This window comes from Doryrhamphus excisus, chromosome 4 (genome assembly GCF_030265055.1).
Source record: "Doryrhamphus excisus isolate RoL2022-K1 chromosome 4, RoL_Dexc_1.0, whole genome shotgun sequence".
In the NCBI taxonomy this organism is placed as follows: Eukaryota; Metazoa; Chordata; class Actinopteri; order Syngnathiformes; family Syngnathidae; genus Doryrhamphus; species Doryrhamphus excisus.
In genome coordinates this window covers 7,363,465-7,380,522 of record NC_080469.1, presented here as the reverse complement: position 1 = coordinate 7,380,522, position 17,058 = coordinate 7,363,465, and the positions used below count along the sequence as shown (strand labels likewise).

Below are 17,058 nucleotides of genomic sequence, written 5' to 3'. Positions count from 1 at the left end.
GTGTTGCGACAGTTCTGAACCCAATTTAAATAGTTTTGCAATGACCTAAGATTTGTAATGCTTAGTGTATCTGGTACCCTTAAATGAGTTTTAAACAAAACAACACGTAATATATAGGCTACCTTAGTTACTATATACATTCCATTTCACTTATTGTGATATAGGAGGCCACATAGGATACACCCTGGACTGATCGCCAGCCAATCACAGGGCACATATAGACAAACAACCATTCACACTCATACTTATGGACAATTTGGAGTCGCCAATGAACTGAACATGCATGTTTTTGGAATGTGGGAGGAAACCGGAGTACCCAGAGAACCCCCCCCACCCCCACACACACACAGGGAGAACATGCAAACTCCACACGGAGATGCCTGAGCGGAGAATCGAACCCAGGTCCTCCGGATCTCCTGTGTGGCCTGCATGCTAGACAGTCAGCATACAACGGCCAAAAACAATACGCTGTTGAAGGGTATCAAAAATATTTATTCTCGAAGTTATAGTACAGACTGAACCAACAAGAAAACAGAATTTTACCAAAAGATGTGCAAAAAGTGTATCCCAATACTTTTACAAAAATAAATATGCCATTAAATCAGAACAAAATATACAACTGTAACACTCACCATTTGTATATTGTATATCTTTCTAAAGTAATCAAGAAAATCTAATACAGAAACAAAAGCTACACCGATCTGGGGTGGAAGGGCTGACTTTTAGAAAAACTAAAATCCAGGTGTTATCGATGTGTTGATATATTTCCAAGCAGCATTTCAAAGCAACATTATGCACAGTAGTGGATATACAACTTTAAGGGATTAACATGAATTGATTGCTGCAGAGTTGAAAATGTATTGTAATTATTTGAAATGCATAATGCTGCATCCAACATTAACTGTAATAAAAGATGGTCATTGGTGTAACTAATTTGTGACTCAGTCACAAAAGTCCAGACTGGGACTCCTTCTGTTGAAGCTTCAGGATCAACTCTAGAAGGTTCATCTGCATTGTCAGCTCCTAACAAACACAAAGAGGCATACAATAGGATATGCATCAGACACATGATAATTATCTTAATCACTGAATAATATCTTAATGTTCCTTCTATTTCCAAAGTTGCATTACTCTGCTAACCTGGGGATTAGTGGTGATATAAAATCCAGGAACTCCAGCCTTCTCCAAAGTATTCTGTTGGTCTGTCACTTTTTGATCTATTTCCACCACAATCTTCTTATCCATCATTCTTTGTTCTTCTCGCACACGGATTTCCAATACCTTTAAGAAAATACTTTTCTTTACAAAGGGGCTGGATTATGGAGGTATATATTGCCTTATCTAGTGAAAGTACACAAAAAGTGCAAAGTGTTACCTCTATCTCAGCTTGCTGAGTTGATTTGAGGAGGGCAAGGTTGTGAGACTTGCATGATAGCAGAGCATCCTTGTGCTTCCTTGCAAGATCTTGCTTGAGGGCTGCATGCAAAATTTGCAAATGTAAACATGCAAAGATAAACATTTTGCAAAGACAAGCTCATCATACTGGTTTCCCGTGTAAAGTTCGACAAAACAAGATGACATTCTGTGATGTAGCTTTTCTAATTGAGGACCAACCTTGGTGTTCACAGTGTAACTTTTGTCTCTGGTTGTACAGATTTTTCTCTGTCAGGTGTTGAATATCCAAGAGGCCCTGCACTATGTCATAGACAGTCCCATCTATGAGAGCCAAAGCAAGGTCACCAAGTGTATTGTAGGACAGGCGTTGCTGGAAGGAGCTGCCAATGAAGAGGATACAAATAGCAGTGACATGAAAGCAGTCACTATAGCACGCCTATACACAATTTCTTGAAGTGACAGTACCTTGGTAGATCTTTGACCAGAGTTTGTAACTCTGACAAAAGATAGTAATGCCGCTGTTGCTGTTTGGTGGAGTCACCGTCAGTAACTACAGGGTAGCCTTCCATCTTCGAAATTACATCAAATACATGCGGCTAAGTAACACTTTAACTCAATGAGCTACTTTCTCGTTAAAACGCACGAGAGGTGAGAAGTCTATAACGATATAATCTATTCATATAATCTATTCGGTATGCAGAAAATTATTTTCGAAACTGTTCTATATGGTTGTCCGTTGTTACACTTGCCAGACATGTTAGCTCTTATAGGCTCAAAGGAAGACCCCATCCTGTCGCTAAGCTGCCCTTGTAGATGCCTGTCTGTAAAGCCAAACTAAACATGTAGTTGCTCCGTGAATTCGCCAGGTGGCACAAGAATACACTTTATGTTAATTCGCTTTCACCGTGGTGAAAAACATATAATGTTATCATAATGGCATTAGAAGGACGAGTTTAAATATATTTGTTTTTATTTATTTGACATTGTTAAAAGAAATCAGGAGAGCTGTTAAAAACGGCCAATTTTAAGACCCTACAGAGCCGACGCCCGCGCTCCGACCCCACAGGCTACCTCACCCGTGTCTCGGGCTGCCGCTGCTGGCGGGGCGTGCGTGACATGCTCTCAAGGTGCAGTGAGATGAAGACGAGGCAGGAGAAAACATTTTGACAAGGGCATTGCGTATCGGAGCATTGGATTCATACTTTGTCACCGGCAAAATGGCCAAAAATACATCCTTGTATTTTCGCATTGTCGAGGGCAGGAACCTACCAGCCAAAGACGTGTAAGTAAATCGTGTATCGGCTCCAGCCAGGGCAGGTGTTTTTATGTTATGTTAACTCAATAAAAGGGTAATTATCAGTTTTGTTCAATTTTGAAAAGTTACAGTATTTTACATTTTTGCATATTGTTGCCTCGTAAAACAAATACGGGTGAGATAGAAAGTCAACACTGTTCATAATCAGCATCATATTTCAATGTATTTCATTTCATTGTATAATCTGTCATATATTTCTTTCCATGTTAAAGGTCTGGAACCAGTGATCCATACTGCGTAGTAAAAGTTGATAATGAAATCGTGGTCAGGTGAGTGTCATTTCTCTGCTGTCTATCTGCACTTGAGATACAACATTTATGTACTTTTTACACCTGCTATTCTGCACACTTGTAAGCTAGACAGGGATAGGTATCAAGGTGGTGGGTACTCTGTGGCCCCTTAAACACAGAGAACCTGATACTGGTGTGGCCTTTAGACCGTAGGTAACCATGGAGAGGATGCATCAATAGTTGCATGCAACTACTGTAGCTGAAGATGTTGTCACTGTTGTCATTTATCTTCTCTGAGTGAAAAGCATTTACAATTTTTCCAATAAATATTGTGATTATGGAGAATCTGCATTAAGACTGGACAAGAGCATGTTATCAACTCAGTGGTAATTGTTCCATCTGGAAGAATCTGAGAAAGTGACAAAATGATTCACTGCAAACACTCACTCCTAACTCATGAGTGATGCTGTTGACGTTATCCAACAAGGCATTCCTAGAAATAATACTGTACATACTGCTGTTACGTATATTCTACTAAGTGGCTCCAGTAGAAGATGGTGGCACATGTGCATAGTAACCTAAATTTGCTCACTGGCAAGCATGTGTAACCTCTCTTTTCAGGACTGCTACAGTGTGGAAAAATCTTAATCCTTTCTGGGGTGAAGAGTACACGCTACATCTCCCAATGGGTTTCCACTCTCTTTCCTTCCATGTCATGGATGAGGATACAATTGGGTAAAGTCATTCATTCATTCATTTATTCATTTTCTACCGCTTGTCTTCACGAGGGTCGTGGGTGTGCTGGAGCCTATCCCAGCTGTCTTTGGGTTCAACCTGGACTGGTGGCCAGCCAATCACAGGGCACATATAGACAAACAACCATTCCCACCCATATTCATACCTATGGACAATTTGGAGTCGCCAATTAACCTAGCATGTTTTTGGAATGTGGGAGGAAGTCGGAGTACCCGGAGAACACGCACGCATGCACGGGGAGAACATGCAAACTCCACACAGAGATGGCCGAGGGTGGAATTGAACATTGAGCATCCCATGTGGTTCCGATACGATTTCAGTGTTTGCTTCACTTGGCTCATCAACTCATGTAGCCGGGTTAAAGTCTCATGTACAGTTCAATGTTTTGGAGAGAAGGCTCAGAATAAACAAACATCATGCAGACGGTTACGAGTCCAAAAGTTGTCTCATCCCTTAATCAAATCACTATAAGTTTTCTACTTATATTACTTAACTTGATCTTATCTTGCATCTGATCAAATTTGATCTTCTTCTACAGCCATGATGATGTTATTGGAAAGATTTCGCTCACCAAAGAAGCCATCCGCTCTCAAGCTAAAGGTAAGACCCCTGTACATGGAAGGGGACGAAGAGCAGTGCATGACACCCGCTCTGAGGTTAGATGGATATGGATTTACATGGCAGAGTCAAAGTGTGCGTCTTTTTTTAAACCATGCCTCTGGGAATGTTGTTTCAACACACTCAGGGACCATGTTTATAGAGAAAGCAATAAACCCTTAACTATATTGTAAATCACATCATATTTTGATCGTGTGTAATAATAATAATAATAATTAATTTTATTTATATTGCACTTTACGTTACAGAAATCTCAAAGTGCTACAAAGAAAGCATAAAACCTACAGTGAAGCAATAAAACAACACAGCAAAAGGCATAAAAAAAGGCTAAGGTGTATATGTGTTGTTCATTAGGGCTGCATGATTCTGCAAAAAAGTCATGGTTAGAAATCTATGGGATGCTGTTTTTTCACATGCTGGTGTTCACAAAGAAATTCCTATGGTCTTTCTAATATTCACGGTAAGAGGATCCGGAAGGATCACTGACGGAGGGACTTTTTTTGATTGAAATGAATTAAAGTAGATTAAAAAGCAGGACTTTTTTCTATTTAATGTACCATTTTATGGTACATTTAACTGATTGTTTTGCATTTATTTGCTACCCTTTCCTAATGCTATGCTTGTTGTCTTTTTGGCATCATTTGTACACATGTAATAAACTCTTTCGAGATTATGTACTTTGAAGGCACTTAATATTTCGTGACTATTGTCCTTTATCTTTGGATTATAACTATCTGTGTGGAATTCTTAGGGCTAGACAGTTGGATAAACCTGACAAGGGTGGATCCTGATGAAGAAGTCCAGGGGGAGATCCACCTGAGTCTTCAGCTGCTGAAGCACACAGAGAAAGTTATCCTCCGATGTGGTGTCATTGAAGCCAGGTATTGTGTGAGCTGTGTTTTCTGTGGAGAACTGTCGTAAATTATTCCCATCTGAAAGAGGGCTGCTACAGGTTAATGACAGGGGTTGATACACTGAAAACAACCACATTCTATGGGTATATTTTTCTATGGGTATATTTTCGTCATGCCCCTTTTCCTGGGCATGTCATTCTTCTACTAAAATCAAATCATCATCACCATGGTGTAGGCCTCCATTCTCACCGCCTGAGTCATCTGCCCACAATCACACCTCTCACTGCCCCATCTGTGGGTCCCCACACTTGCCCTCTAAGACAGGGCGCTAATGAGCACATCACTCGGGGCTTGACAGTTTTATTCAATCCTGTCCAAATGAAGTAGAATTTGTTTGAAAGAATGAGGCCAAATTAAATGTTTACTTTCTATCTGCATGTGATGAGAACTGGTAATATCAGTTTGTTTGATGCAATAAACATTTCTGTCTTTTGGTCATGTGACATCACAGAGACCTTGCGCCGAGAGACATTTCTGGAACCTCAGATCCATTTGCAAGAGTTATTTACAACAACCATAGTGCAGAGACCTCGGTGAGCTCCAGCTCTTCATGTACAGTAGAAATGAAAGGGAGATGAGTTCAAATCAGACACGCCTTCTGGTTTTCAGATTATTAAGAAAACTCGTTTCCCTCACTGGGGAGAGACCCTGGAGCTGCACTTGGATCCCCAGGAGCTCAGTGAGGAGGGGACACTTGTTGTGGAGGTGTGGGACTGGGACATGGTGGGAAAAAATGATTTCCTGGGAAAGGTGAGGATGAGTTATGATATTATGATATTATGCATCTCATACATTCATTATGAGTCTGATAAGCCTTTTTGCAGGTGGAAATCCCTTTCGCTTGTTTGCATAAAACCCCTGTGTTGGAAAGCTGGCTTCGTTTGCTACCCTTGGGAAACAATGAGGTGGATGCAGGGTGAGGATTGTTGGTGTGCTTGTTTGATCTCTGTCACATTTTGATGAATGATAGCCTTTGGGGGTCAATACCCCGAAAAATTCACATTCCAGAGCATACTGAAGGTTTTTGGGTTACAAACGAGTTCCTTTACGAGACTGTTATATTAGTTGTCAGTGTAAGTCGGACCTTACAGTATGCCTCAATTATTCCTAAATGAACTTTAAAGTCGCTCACACTGTACACAGAACACATGAAGGACATATAAGATACAATACAGTAATCCCTCGGTTAACTGGTTCCAGATAAGTGAATTTCCACGAAGTAGGATTCCTTCTTTACTCAATTGAATATTTTTGTAGTTAGAGCATAGAATATTACCCAATAGAGTAGACATAATCAGAGAAATAAAGAAGCCATTTAAGACATTAATAAGACTCATGCTCAGGTGTGTTTCAAACGTGCAGAGGACAGGAAGTGACATCAAGGGTTCAGAGGTGAGTTTTAGCTTGGAGTGGACTAGAACCGCCACAATAGCCCGTGTTTTTCTTATGATTATTATGTTATTGTTATAGTGCCTGTTTTGAGATAATTCAAACTTGCAATAAAAGCCTGTTGTCCCGGTGATGAATTCTGGCGCTGGTGCGGAATACTACATAAAAATGTCAGGTAGTGACAGTTGAGTGGTGGCGACCATAAGAGCGGCCTCTCTTTTATGTTCTTGTTCACTTCTATGATGATGGCTTTCCTTTTATTTGGTGCCCTGCTGCTTGGGAGACATAACGAAGTCCAAAGAGCTAAAATTAAGTTAACCAACGTTATGGTTATCCTTGGCGTGGCTGTACAGGCACACACAGTGTGCTTCCGCCCAACACACATCACACACAGCATTGTTGTGTTGCGTGTGGCTTGTATTCTTTAACTAGTTCTCATATGAATTTCAATTAATTTATGGGAACTTGTTTGAAACATTGTAACCAAGGACCACCTGTACTGCAATTATATTGTATTTATATATGTTGTAAAATCACTCAATCATTCTGTTTTTGTATTTGAAAACAATTGGTTGAAAATAGAGCTGAAGACAAATATTTGTTGTTCCATAATTTTCCTTTGTGCTCTGAAATGGAGTCTCACACATATCAGTTCATTAAAGGAGTTTGGAAGATCACGAAAACTGCTAAATAAATGTCTCAAACAGCACATTTCAGTGTACAATTAGAATATAAGCCAACATTCATATTAGTAGACAAAAAAATAACACATGAGCATGAGTGTTGTTATACTGTATGAAAGGATTGACTGTTTCTTGACCAGAAAATACTGTGTCTGTGTTCAGTGGCAAGTTGGGAGCTCTGCGCTTGAAGGTGCGTTTGGTTGAGGATCAGATTTTGCCTTCTATGTACTATCAGCCCCTCATTGACCTTTTGGTTGAGTCAGTCATCTCCCCTGCTGAGGTCAGTATCTTTTTTTAAAGCAGATACTGACGTTGCTCACCTGTGCAATAAATACACGTCAGGAGATTTTTCTATTTCTCATTTTAAAATGCCATGTCAACATTCAGTAAAATAAACCTTCTTCACCCCAGGTGGAGGACACCAGTGCGCTGACCATGCTGGAGGAGGTAACCACAGTTGAGAGCCGACAAGATGTGGCCATGACCTTGGTGAAGATTTACTTGGGTCAAGGCCTGGTGGTTCCCTTCTTAGATTATCTAAACACCCGGGAGGTCAACCACACAAGTAAGATGGGAGCAGAACAAGTCAACACGATGAAGTTCAATATTATATATTATATTATATAATGTTAAAAAGATGTATTTAGAAGGCTGTAAACGGGTTTTTCTAAATAAGCATTCCCTATTCCTTATTCACGATTAACGAGGGACATGTGTGGATCAGTTATTTTGATGTTCTACAAGAAATATACACTACTGAGCTAAATAGATAGATTGGCTTTATCTTAGATTTTTGCACTTTAAGTGGCAAAATACACCATGTGTCATAGACCTGTCTTAGTCTTTCCGAGTCAGTATTGATGTTAATCAGAGTTTGGGATACGCCTACTACCTCCACTCTACAAAGCCTCTTGGACGGTTGTTGCTGTTTATCTAGAAGTTGATTTCCAGACCACTATGTCCTGCTGTCATAGTCCCAAGGAAAATTTTTAAACTGGCAACCATCTATGCCAAAGACTCCTCTCTAGTCTTTGTTAGTCATGCTTCTGCCTCCGCATCATGTGACCATTTATAGTTCAAACAGAGTTGGGCTCTGGTATTTGTGTGCTGTTTGTTTAGTTTGAGATAATGAGCATCTTGCCAAAGTTTCCATGGCAACTCCGCAGGAGCATATCAGTAACTGGTTTATCAGGAATATAAGCCATGCAATGCAATACATTTTATTGTAGAACCTACATTATAGTTTTTGAAGGCTGCAAGGCCGTCACAGCACTTGGTCAGAAACGTGAGAGGTGATCCAGATGCTGAATTACCCCATTAAATCTATCAAACCTATTAATCTTCAAATGATCCTCCAATAATATGGGAACATTTTGCACATAATAACTCCCACAAATGTTATTATAACATGTGAATAATTTTTTTTTATTTTGTTTAGCGGATCCAAACACTCTTTTCCGCTCTAACTCCCTTGCTTCCAAAGCCATGGAGCAGTTCATGAAGGTGAGATGTTTCTTTAAAAAAAATCCATCAATTTAAATGCACTTTTTATTTAAATATACAGTCCAGTGTGTTGTATATTTCTATAGTATATGTTACTGTGTCATTTACTGTATCATAAGCAATATTTGACTAAAACATGACATTGTTGTCAGGCTGTTGGCATGCTGTATTTACATGAAGTTCTGAAGCCCATCATCAACCGCATTTTTGATGAGAAGAAGTACATTGAACTGGACCCGTGTAAGATTGACCTGAACCACACAAGGTAAATCTGACCTATGGTCCATCACATCTTATCTGAAAGGCAATTGTTATATATTAAGTTGAGTTTTTGCATACAGATATACTGTATACGTAATTCAATCTGTGTCTGAAAATGTCTAAAAACTAAAATCTGGCAATAGGAAAGTGCCACTTCCTTTACACTTCTCTTTTAACACATGGATCTGAGAATACAATAATATAAAAAGAAGAATGTGAGAATGGGGAAGGCTGTTGCCTGGCAACTGCTATGAGCCCCCTGAGACGTCAATCTATGACACGGAGGGAGATCCAGGATCCTCTACTTGTGCAATAGCTGTGCCTGCTGTCATTTATTTAATGTCTCCACTCCCTTATATACATTTCTTCAGACACACTAAGTCTTATACTGAAAGGCTGGGATCATATGTATAGAAACTATTGTGGGTAGGATGCTCCCACATTAAGAAGATATATAATCAGCCCTGCTGTAGGTGCACTTGTAGTGATGTAGTGTTATTTCAACGAACATGGAAATGGATTTCAGAATGATCTCCTATGTGCTGATGTAGGAAATGTTGTCTAATGTTGATCCATAGTCATGATTGCAAACTGTCGTGGACAGAGTGCTTTGATAAGTACCTTGTTCTCTGGGAAGACGAATTTCATTTAAAGGTGCAGTGTCAGAGGCAGAGGTGCGGGATAGCAGTGTGGAGATGCTGCAAAGCTACTTAAGCAGGATCATTGAATCAATCGTGGGCTCGGTTGAGCAATGCCCTCCTGTCATGAGAGTGGCCTTCAAACATCTGCACAAGCGTGTTGAGGAACAATTTGCTGAACCTGAAAATGAGGTCAGTGTGCAGCAAAGGAAAACGCGCAACGTGAAATATTAGCACACGTGAGAGCCCCTGCCTATAAACTTGCACTTCAGTAACGCTTGCTGTCTTCACCTTATGTTGAACAGGATGTGAAATATCTCGCCATCAGTGGATTTTTTTTCCTACGTTTTTTTGCCCCTGCAATCCTCACACCAAAACTGTTCCAGCTGAGGGACCAGCACGCTGATACACGTACAAGCAGGACACTGTTACTGCTGGCCAAGGTATCATTTACATCACACCTACACACTCACACATCAGTCATTCATGACAAGACTTTACATTTGTCCAGGAGAGACAAACAAAGGGTGAAAGCACAGCACCAGAAGCTGTTGAATGCTAATCTTCTATATCTTCTTATTGTAGCCTTTGCTGTGATTGATGTTCCAAATGAAAATAATGCAAGTGGCAAAACACGAGGAAAGAGATTCCGTCTAATGTTCAATAAATGCACTGAAATGACACCAATGTATCATATAGATACCCCCTCATGCCTTCTCTATTTACACACCCTAATGACAAGGGTCTCAGGGGCACAAATTAAATTCAATCTCGGTCCTGTTTGGCCTTCATGGTCACTGTCCATGGTGCTGAAGTGCTGTTGCCATGGGCCTTGTGCCATGAAAGGGAAGGGCTATTTTTACATCTGTATGTGCAGCAAGCAGTGTGGTTCAAAGACAGCATCAGAGAGGGAGCAGACAGACTTCCTCCTCTCCCACGGCCAGGTGGGGGATGGACAAAGGGTCGCACTGCATGCTTGACCACAGGGACGCTTTTTGATATGTGACTTTGAGTTATATGCTATACGGTCCCTAATATTGGGGTTAGCTAGTGGCAGGTTAAAATGAGGTCACATTGAGCATCTAGGTAACATTAAATGTGAATAAATGTTGTGTCTTTGTTGTTGTGATTACAAGGCATTACAAAGTGTGGGAAACCTGGGCCTTCAGTTAGGTCATGGAAAGGAACAGTGGATGACGCCTCTCCATCCTATCATCCTTCGCAGTGTGGCCTCTGTCAAGGACTTCCTCGACAAGTTGATTGACATCAATCATGACATTGGTAACTCACATTGAAGAAACTTCATCAACATCATCACCATTGCATCCCATAAATAATAAGAATTTCCACATAACATGTTATTCTTTATATATAACATGATAAGCCGTTTTTGTTGGGTGATGTAAAAAATTGGAGCTGAGACACTTGATTATGAAAGGAGAAATATTCACACTGAAAAAAACATTTTTTTTTCAAACCTCTATTTTAAAAACATATTGATTTGACCCCAAACTTAACAGGAAGGTTAAACAACGTGTAGCCCAGTAGTGAAATATTAATAAGCACAGAAAAGAGCTGACGCAGCTAATGAGTTGGCAGTGAAATGTGTTGACAAACATTTTCCCCATTTGACTTATCATATTTTGTCCTCGTCCTGCACGGTAATGCTCACGTTTCTCATAGTGGTCAGTTTGACATTTAACGCCACAGTGGATTTGTTCAAATCAATGATGCTACCATTTACATGGCAAGAGACAACAATCAGAAGACTGTGTGGATCCCTGCACATTCATGATTCGGCATTCATGGACCAACCAAGTTTCGGATTCTTTTTTTTTACATACATGTACCACTGTTAAAAAGGCAACAATTTAACTTGTTTATGTCTTTATGCCTCACTGATAATATTTTTTCAAGCATTGAGATTTCACTGTCTGTTTAGCGGTTCTTGAACTCATCATATTTGGTGAGACGCAAAAGTGAAATGTATCCATATCTAGTGGCAACTACTATACCTATACATTTTATGTGTTTAATAAGTGTGTAAGGCACATTGAAGAGAGAAGGGGGGAGGGGTTCAGGAGTCACCTTTATTGCAAATGTTGATCTGAAATTGGAGGAGGTCAACATCAAGGGAAGAGGACTAAGCCGTGTTTTAAAAATAGACATTTTTATTGCAATTCACTGGTGGTCTCCTATAAAATTGTGGCCCAACACAGCAGACCTTTTCCTTTTACTGTAAGCGTAATGGCCTTGTGTTCCTATACTTAAGTCCATAAGGTGTGCACAACATGGTTGGTGACTTGCCTTCTTCTCTGCAGTGTCTGACATGCCACAGAGGGCTGTGTTCCTCCCCTCAGTCATTGTCAAAGAAGGTTACCTCCACAAACACAAGACTGAAGGAGCTCAACTTCTATCTCGCTTTGCCTTCAAGAAACGGTACTTCTGGTTGACGAGTGAGACCCTTTCTTACGCCAAGGCACCTGATTGGCAGGTAGGTAACGGCTCAGTAAAGGAGACCTTTGTATTCTCTTTCCGGTGGTGTGTATGGAGCTATTCATTTAGCCTTTTGGCCATCTACAACCGTTTACCAGGTTGAAAACTTGCTGTATTAGGCCATTTAAACCCTGCACCCCCATTATGAGAAAGAATAATGCCTTGCTGAATAGGGTTAAAATGAAAACACAAGTGGAACTTCTAGAGTTGAATGTAATCTGTTCCATAACTGTCAGTTATTGTAAAACTACTCACTATTCGCGGGCACAAAATCCAATTTGTACATTCTGGGGCATACCAATGTGGAAGGTCCACTGCGCTTTAATAAGTGCCCTATAAAGGGTTGTTTTCTATTTTTGAGTAAGGCTGTAATTTGATTTATTAGGTTCAAACTAGAATCAAAATAAATGAACTGAACTGAAACGACCACACCCTAACACATGAGGAGGTGTGGCTTCCGATGATGACATTAATGCTTTTAGGACAGCTTGGAACCATTTGAATCATCTTCAGGTGGCTTTAGAATGTATTTGTGTTGCCCTCCTTGTGGTATTATCATTAGTGTTATTACCCTGTGGTGCCTAACCTTGTAATAATCATCTCCTCTCATTTACCAGCTAGAGCCTGACAGAAGAGAGCGGTAGAAAGCGCTCTCTTTGAGCCAGTCTTTGCTTTGTTTGACTGGAATAAAGGCCAGGGTTAATTGAAGGTAGTGGATATTCATACTAACATTGCAAATCAGATTGTAAACAATGTGCTGGCCCTTTTCCTCCATGTTGGAGCTCTCCAGTCTCAGTGCGTCAAGCATCTGATTTACACTTAAAAGTCCTTCGCTGCCGTGCTAATCTGATCTTTACAACATCCTTTATGTCACAGACTTCCGAGGGAAATAACAGTTCGATTGATTGATTAGTTGTGATCTTTTTTATTTCACTCAAACCGGAGCACATGTCATGTTCAACTACTTGATGTAATTGGTGCTGTGGTTTGTGGCTCAATTGTTGCAGGTGCGCTCCTCATTGCCCATTCATTGTGTCTGCGTGGTGGAGAGGGTGGACGAAAACGCCTTCCAGCAGCAGAATGTAATGCAGGTTGTCACCCAGGACGACGATGGGCAGCTGCACACCATGTACATCCAGTGCAAGGTGCTAATATGCTACCTACACCAGACTGTTGTACTGTATGTGCAATCATGGGTAGCAAAGTGGATGAGCGGTTAGCACTGATTCCTTACACCAGGGGTGTCCAAAGTACAGGCTCAGGGCCATTTGTGTACCAGAGCTGTGTTTTCATTGGTCCGCAGTACATTCTAAAAATATAACTTAAGGAGAAAACAACCTACATAGCCCTTTAAATTGTAACTTAACCAAGATTAATTGAGCTCCACCAGCCTGGAAAAGGTTATAAAGCCACTTCTAAAGGTTTGGACTCCAGCAAACCACAGTAAGAGACATTATCCAGACCTCAAAAGCACAGCGATGACTCATCTAAGAGGTCACAAAAGACCCCACAACAACGCTACACTGCATCTGGGGTAAAAGTTTCAGAAAAAGTGTATCATACCAACAGCAAAATATGGTGGTGGCAGTGTGATGGCCTAGGTCTGTTTTGTTGCTTCAGACCTGAAAGACTGTGATAAACGGAAGCAGGCATTCTACTGTTTACCTAAGCAATCCTGAAGGACAATGTTCGGCCATCTTTTTGTGACCTCAAGCAGAACCCAACTTGGGCTCTGCAGCAGGACAATGATCCAAAACACACCAGCAAGTCCACCTCTGAATGTCTGAAGAAAAACAAAATGAAGACTTTGGAGTGGCCTAGTCATAGTCCTGACCTGAATCCTTTTCTCCCTTAGTAATAAAAAGTTTCATTTTGTGTTGGGTTGCGTTGTCATTGACTACCATGTAAATGTGTTTGATGATCTGAAACATTTAAGTGAGACAAACATTCAACTTAATCAGTAAAGGTTATTTGTGTTTGGTGTCAATGTGTCTGCACAGAATGTTAACGAGTTGAACCAATGGCTGTCGGCCATCAGGAAAGTCAGCATCTACAATGAACGCATGCTGCCCTCCTTCCATCCAGGGACATATCGCGGTGGCAAGTGGACTTGCTGTCTGCAGACAGACCGTGCCGGTAATCCTATGTTGTTTACTGCCAATACATAACAAATATTCATTCATTTTCATGTATTTATCCTCATACATGTCATAAGTACACTCTGTATTACCTTCAGTGTGTTACACTATTTGGCTGACCTTAAGTGATTTGTACTGCAAATTAAACTAAATTAAAAAAACACAACGAATGCTATTCCACATAATGGCATGTTTAGCATGTCAACGTAATGTAGTAGTATTGTCACGTCTAAATGCTTTGTGTGCTGGTTTTACAGTTCCAGGCTGCAGTAGGACCCACTCAGCTGTGACTCTGGGGGACTGGAGTGACCCCCTTGATCCTGACGTAGAGACTCAGACCATTTACAAGCAGCTTCTCCAGGGGAGGGACAAACTCAGGTCAGTGGTCCACTTTAAGCCAGTGTGAGTGCAGTACTCTGTCTAGACAGTAGAGGTCGGTGTTGTACACAGTTGACGTGATGAACGTTCCATCGAAAGGACTGTGATGTCATAATGTTCCCACAGGAAAAAACATCTTCCAGAGGCCGATGCAGATCAAATGGCCGACAGTAAAGAAAAGATCCACTCCAACATCAACCCAGGTGATCTAAAAGGTCTCTTTTTGTGCAAATGCTCCAATGTTGTATACTGTATATTCCTCCACTGTAGATGGTGCAGAATGTAACCTAGTGAAGCCGGGTGAGGGCCTTGCTTCCCGCCTCTTATCGGTGATTGAGGATCTAGAAGAGGCTCACGCAAGCTTCCAGCCTAGAGAAGAGGACTCCACCAATGTGATTGCGAATGCCTAGTCCAGACCGGAGCAGGGATTCCCATAAATCCTTCCCAGGCGAGTGTCACTCTGGGGATGGTGATGAAGGAAAAAATGGATGCAGGGTGCGTCCTTTGTAGTGTTTTTCACTATATAGGCCATGCTTTGTATTCTGTGAGTGCCACTGACTTGAACAATGCAGCAGAAAATTCCTGAAAGGGATTTCATGTTTTGTTACGTGTCGCATGGCCTGCAACCTCTTGTGGTCAAATGTGAAAAGAAGCTTTTATATTTTGACATTTTGTACAGGACACATATCACACATTTTATGCAAACACTTGTAATGTTAGCTTCACTTTTTTGTTTGAAATGCTTTTTGTCATTGATTCCACTTCACTAGAAGTGATCTCATCATAGGAAACATATGAATGTGCCACCTCATGCACAGTGATGATGTATTGTAAACCTTTATGACGACACTAAACTTCTGTTTGGTGCTGTTAGCTGCCAAATGTTAGAAATTGACATCCTTGAGCCCAAGGATGCATTGTTGTAGTTCATGGGTAATATTTACCTTTTTAAATATTATATTCATGTGCTGTAGAATGACAATCAGTAGTTGAGCTTTCATACTGTCTGCATTCACTACACCAATACAAATACAAAATGTGATCTGTGCTTTTATTTTGATATCGTGTGTTATTTCAATTGAACTGTTAGCTGTGAATTCAACACAAGTGTAGTATTTTTGGAATTCATCTAACACACCAAATGTTTAATTTCTGACCGTAAAGAAGATATGTTCATCCTACAAGTTGTAGATCTTCATCAAATGATTGTTTCAGTCAGAACGTGAACTATTTGGCCTCAACTTTTTTCAGCTTTTAACAAAGTTTCGTCTCTTTATAAGGTGAAGACATGTCCTGAAAGGCGCCATTAACTTCCAAATATCAATTTGTAAATTGATCACGCCACGTTTCTCAAACAACTATTACACAAAGTACTTTTATGTTGGTATTTAAATGCTAATGGAAGCTGAGTGACCTGCAGTGAAGCAGCAGACTAATCCCTTCAGGTCTGCCTCTCACATGTGACCAAACTGAGACAGCAAGGGTGTCCAAAGTCCATTTTAGGCCAGCAGCTCATTTATTATTAGCCCCTCGGCATATTCTAAAAATATAATTAATTCATAATTAAGGAGATACTGTAGATCCCTGCTTTTCCCCGCAAGTACTGCAATTGGTATACTCATGGAAACGTCTATTTTTGACAAAGTATCCTGCTAGATTGACATTGACCTTATCCTCTGATTTCAGATCAACATTTGCAATAAAAGGGACAATTCTTCATTTGATTCAGCTTTAATCCAGTGACAGGTTTAAGCCTTTAAATATGCCCCACATAGTAAAGTATGAAATGTACAGGAACTCTTCACTTGTGAATGATAATGTACGATGATCAATGAACAGATGGAATGGGAGTCAAGGTGTAGCCTTGAGCCTCAGGTCAGTAGGCTAGTGCTAGAGCAGGGGTGTTTGCAAAGTCATCATAATAAACATTAAAGTGGTCCCCCGCATCCTCTGATTTTTCTGTATGTGTTTGCTAGAGGTAAGGTATTTCTCCAAGCCGTGTCTACACTGTGGAAGATTGTGCTTCTAGCCAAACAAATTGTAGTGAAAGTGCAAAATCTCAACACTTGACAGAAAGACTCCATTATCATAAGACAAACATGTACAAAATGGTGAGCTCTCTGAGGGGTACATTTTAAAAGTATTATTTCATATTGATAAATTATTACTGATTTCTCCACAAGATTTTTTTTTTAACCAAACGTAAGTTTTTTGCAAGGCCATAAACACATTGAATTGATTTTAGCGACTTTGAATAAGCAAAATATCTGAAATAGTTTGGACACCTCTGGTTCCACAGGCTTTTTAACTGGCATACACACTATAATAGTCAGATACTAAATGA

General features: G+C 40.4%; 2 protein-coding genes across 2 annotated transcripts; one reads left to right on the top strand and one right to left on the bottom strand.

Annotated features, from left to right (window-relative positions):
* Positions 1 to 471: 471 nt before the first annotated feature.
* On the bottom strand, positions 472 to 2,191 carry dgcr6 (DiGeorge syndrome critical region gene 6). Its single transcript, XM_058070514.1, has 5 exons — positions 1,861 to 2,191; positions 1,615 to 1,775; positions 1,376 to 1,476; positions 1,141 to 1,281; positions 472 to 1,023 (listed from the first exon to the last, which is right to left on the bottom strand). Exons 1-5 carry the CDS (start codon positions 1,962 to 1,964, stop codon positions 946 to 948), a joined length of 585 nt encoding a protein of 194 aa, XP_057926497.1. The 5' UTR covers positions 1,965 to 2,191; the 3' UTR covers positions 472 to 945.
* On the top strand, positions 2,076 to 16,647 carry LOC131128030 (rasGAP-activating-like protein 1). Its single transcript, XM_058070510.1, has 21 exons — positions 2,076 to 2,677; positions 2,923 to 2,979; positions 3,562 to 3,675; positions 4,235 to 4,296; positions 5,066 to 5,195; positions 5,680 to 5,761; positions 5,838 to 5,978; positions 6,053 to 6,144; positions 7,463 to 7,580; positions 7,712 to 7,865; positions 8,739 to 8,803; positions 8,956 to 9,068; positions 9,702 to 9,894; positions 10,008 to 10,145; positions 10,839 to 10,983; positions 12,024 to 12,196; positions 13,206 to 13,343; positions 14,199 to 14,334; positions 14,594 to 14,714; positions 14,841 to 14,917; positions 14,985 to 16,647. Exons 1-21 carry the CDS (start codon positions 2,613 to 2,615, stop codon positions 15,122 to 15,124), a joined length of 2,454 nt encoding a protein of 817 aa, XP_057926493.1. The 5' UTR covers positions 2,076 to 2,612; the 3' UTR covers positions 15,125 to 16,647.
* Positions 16,648 to 17,058: the final 411 nt, after the last annotated feature.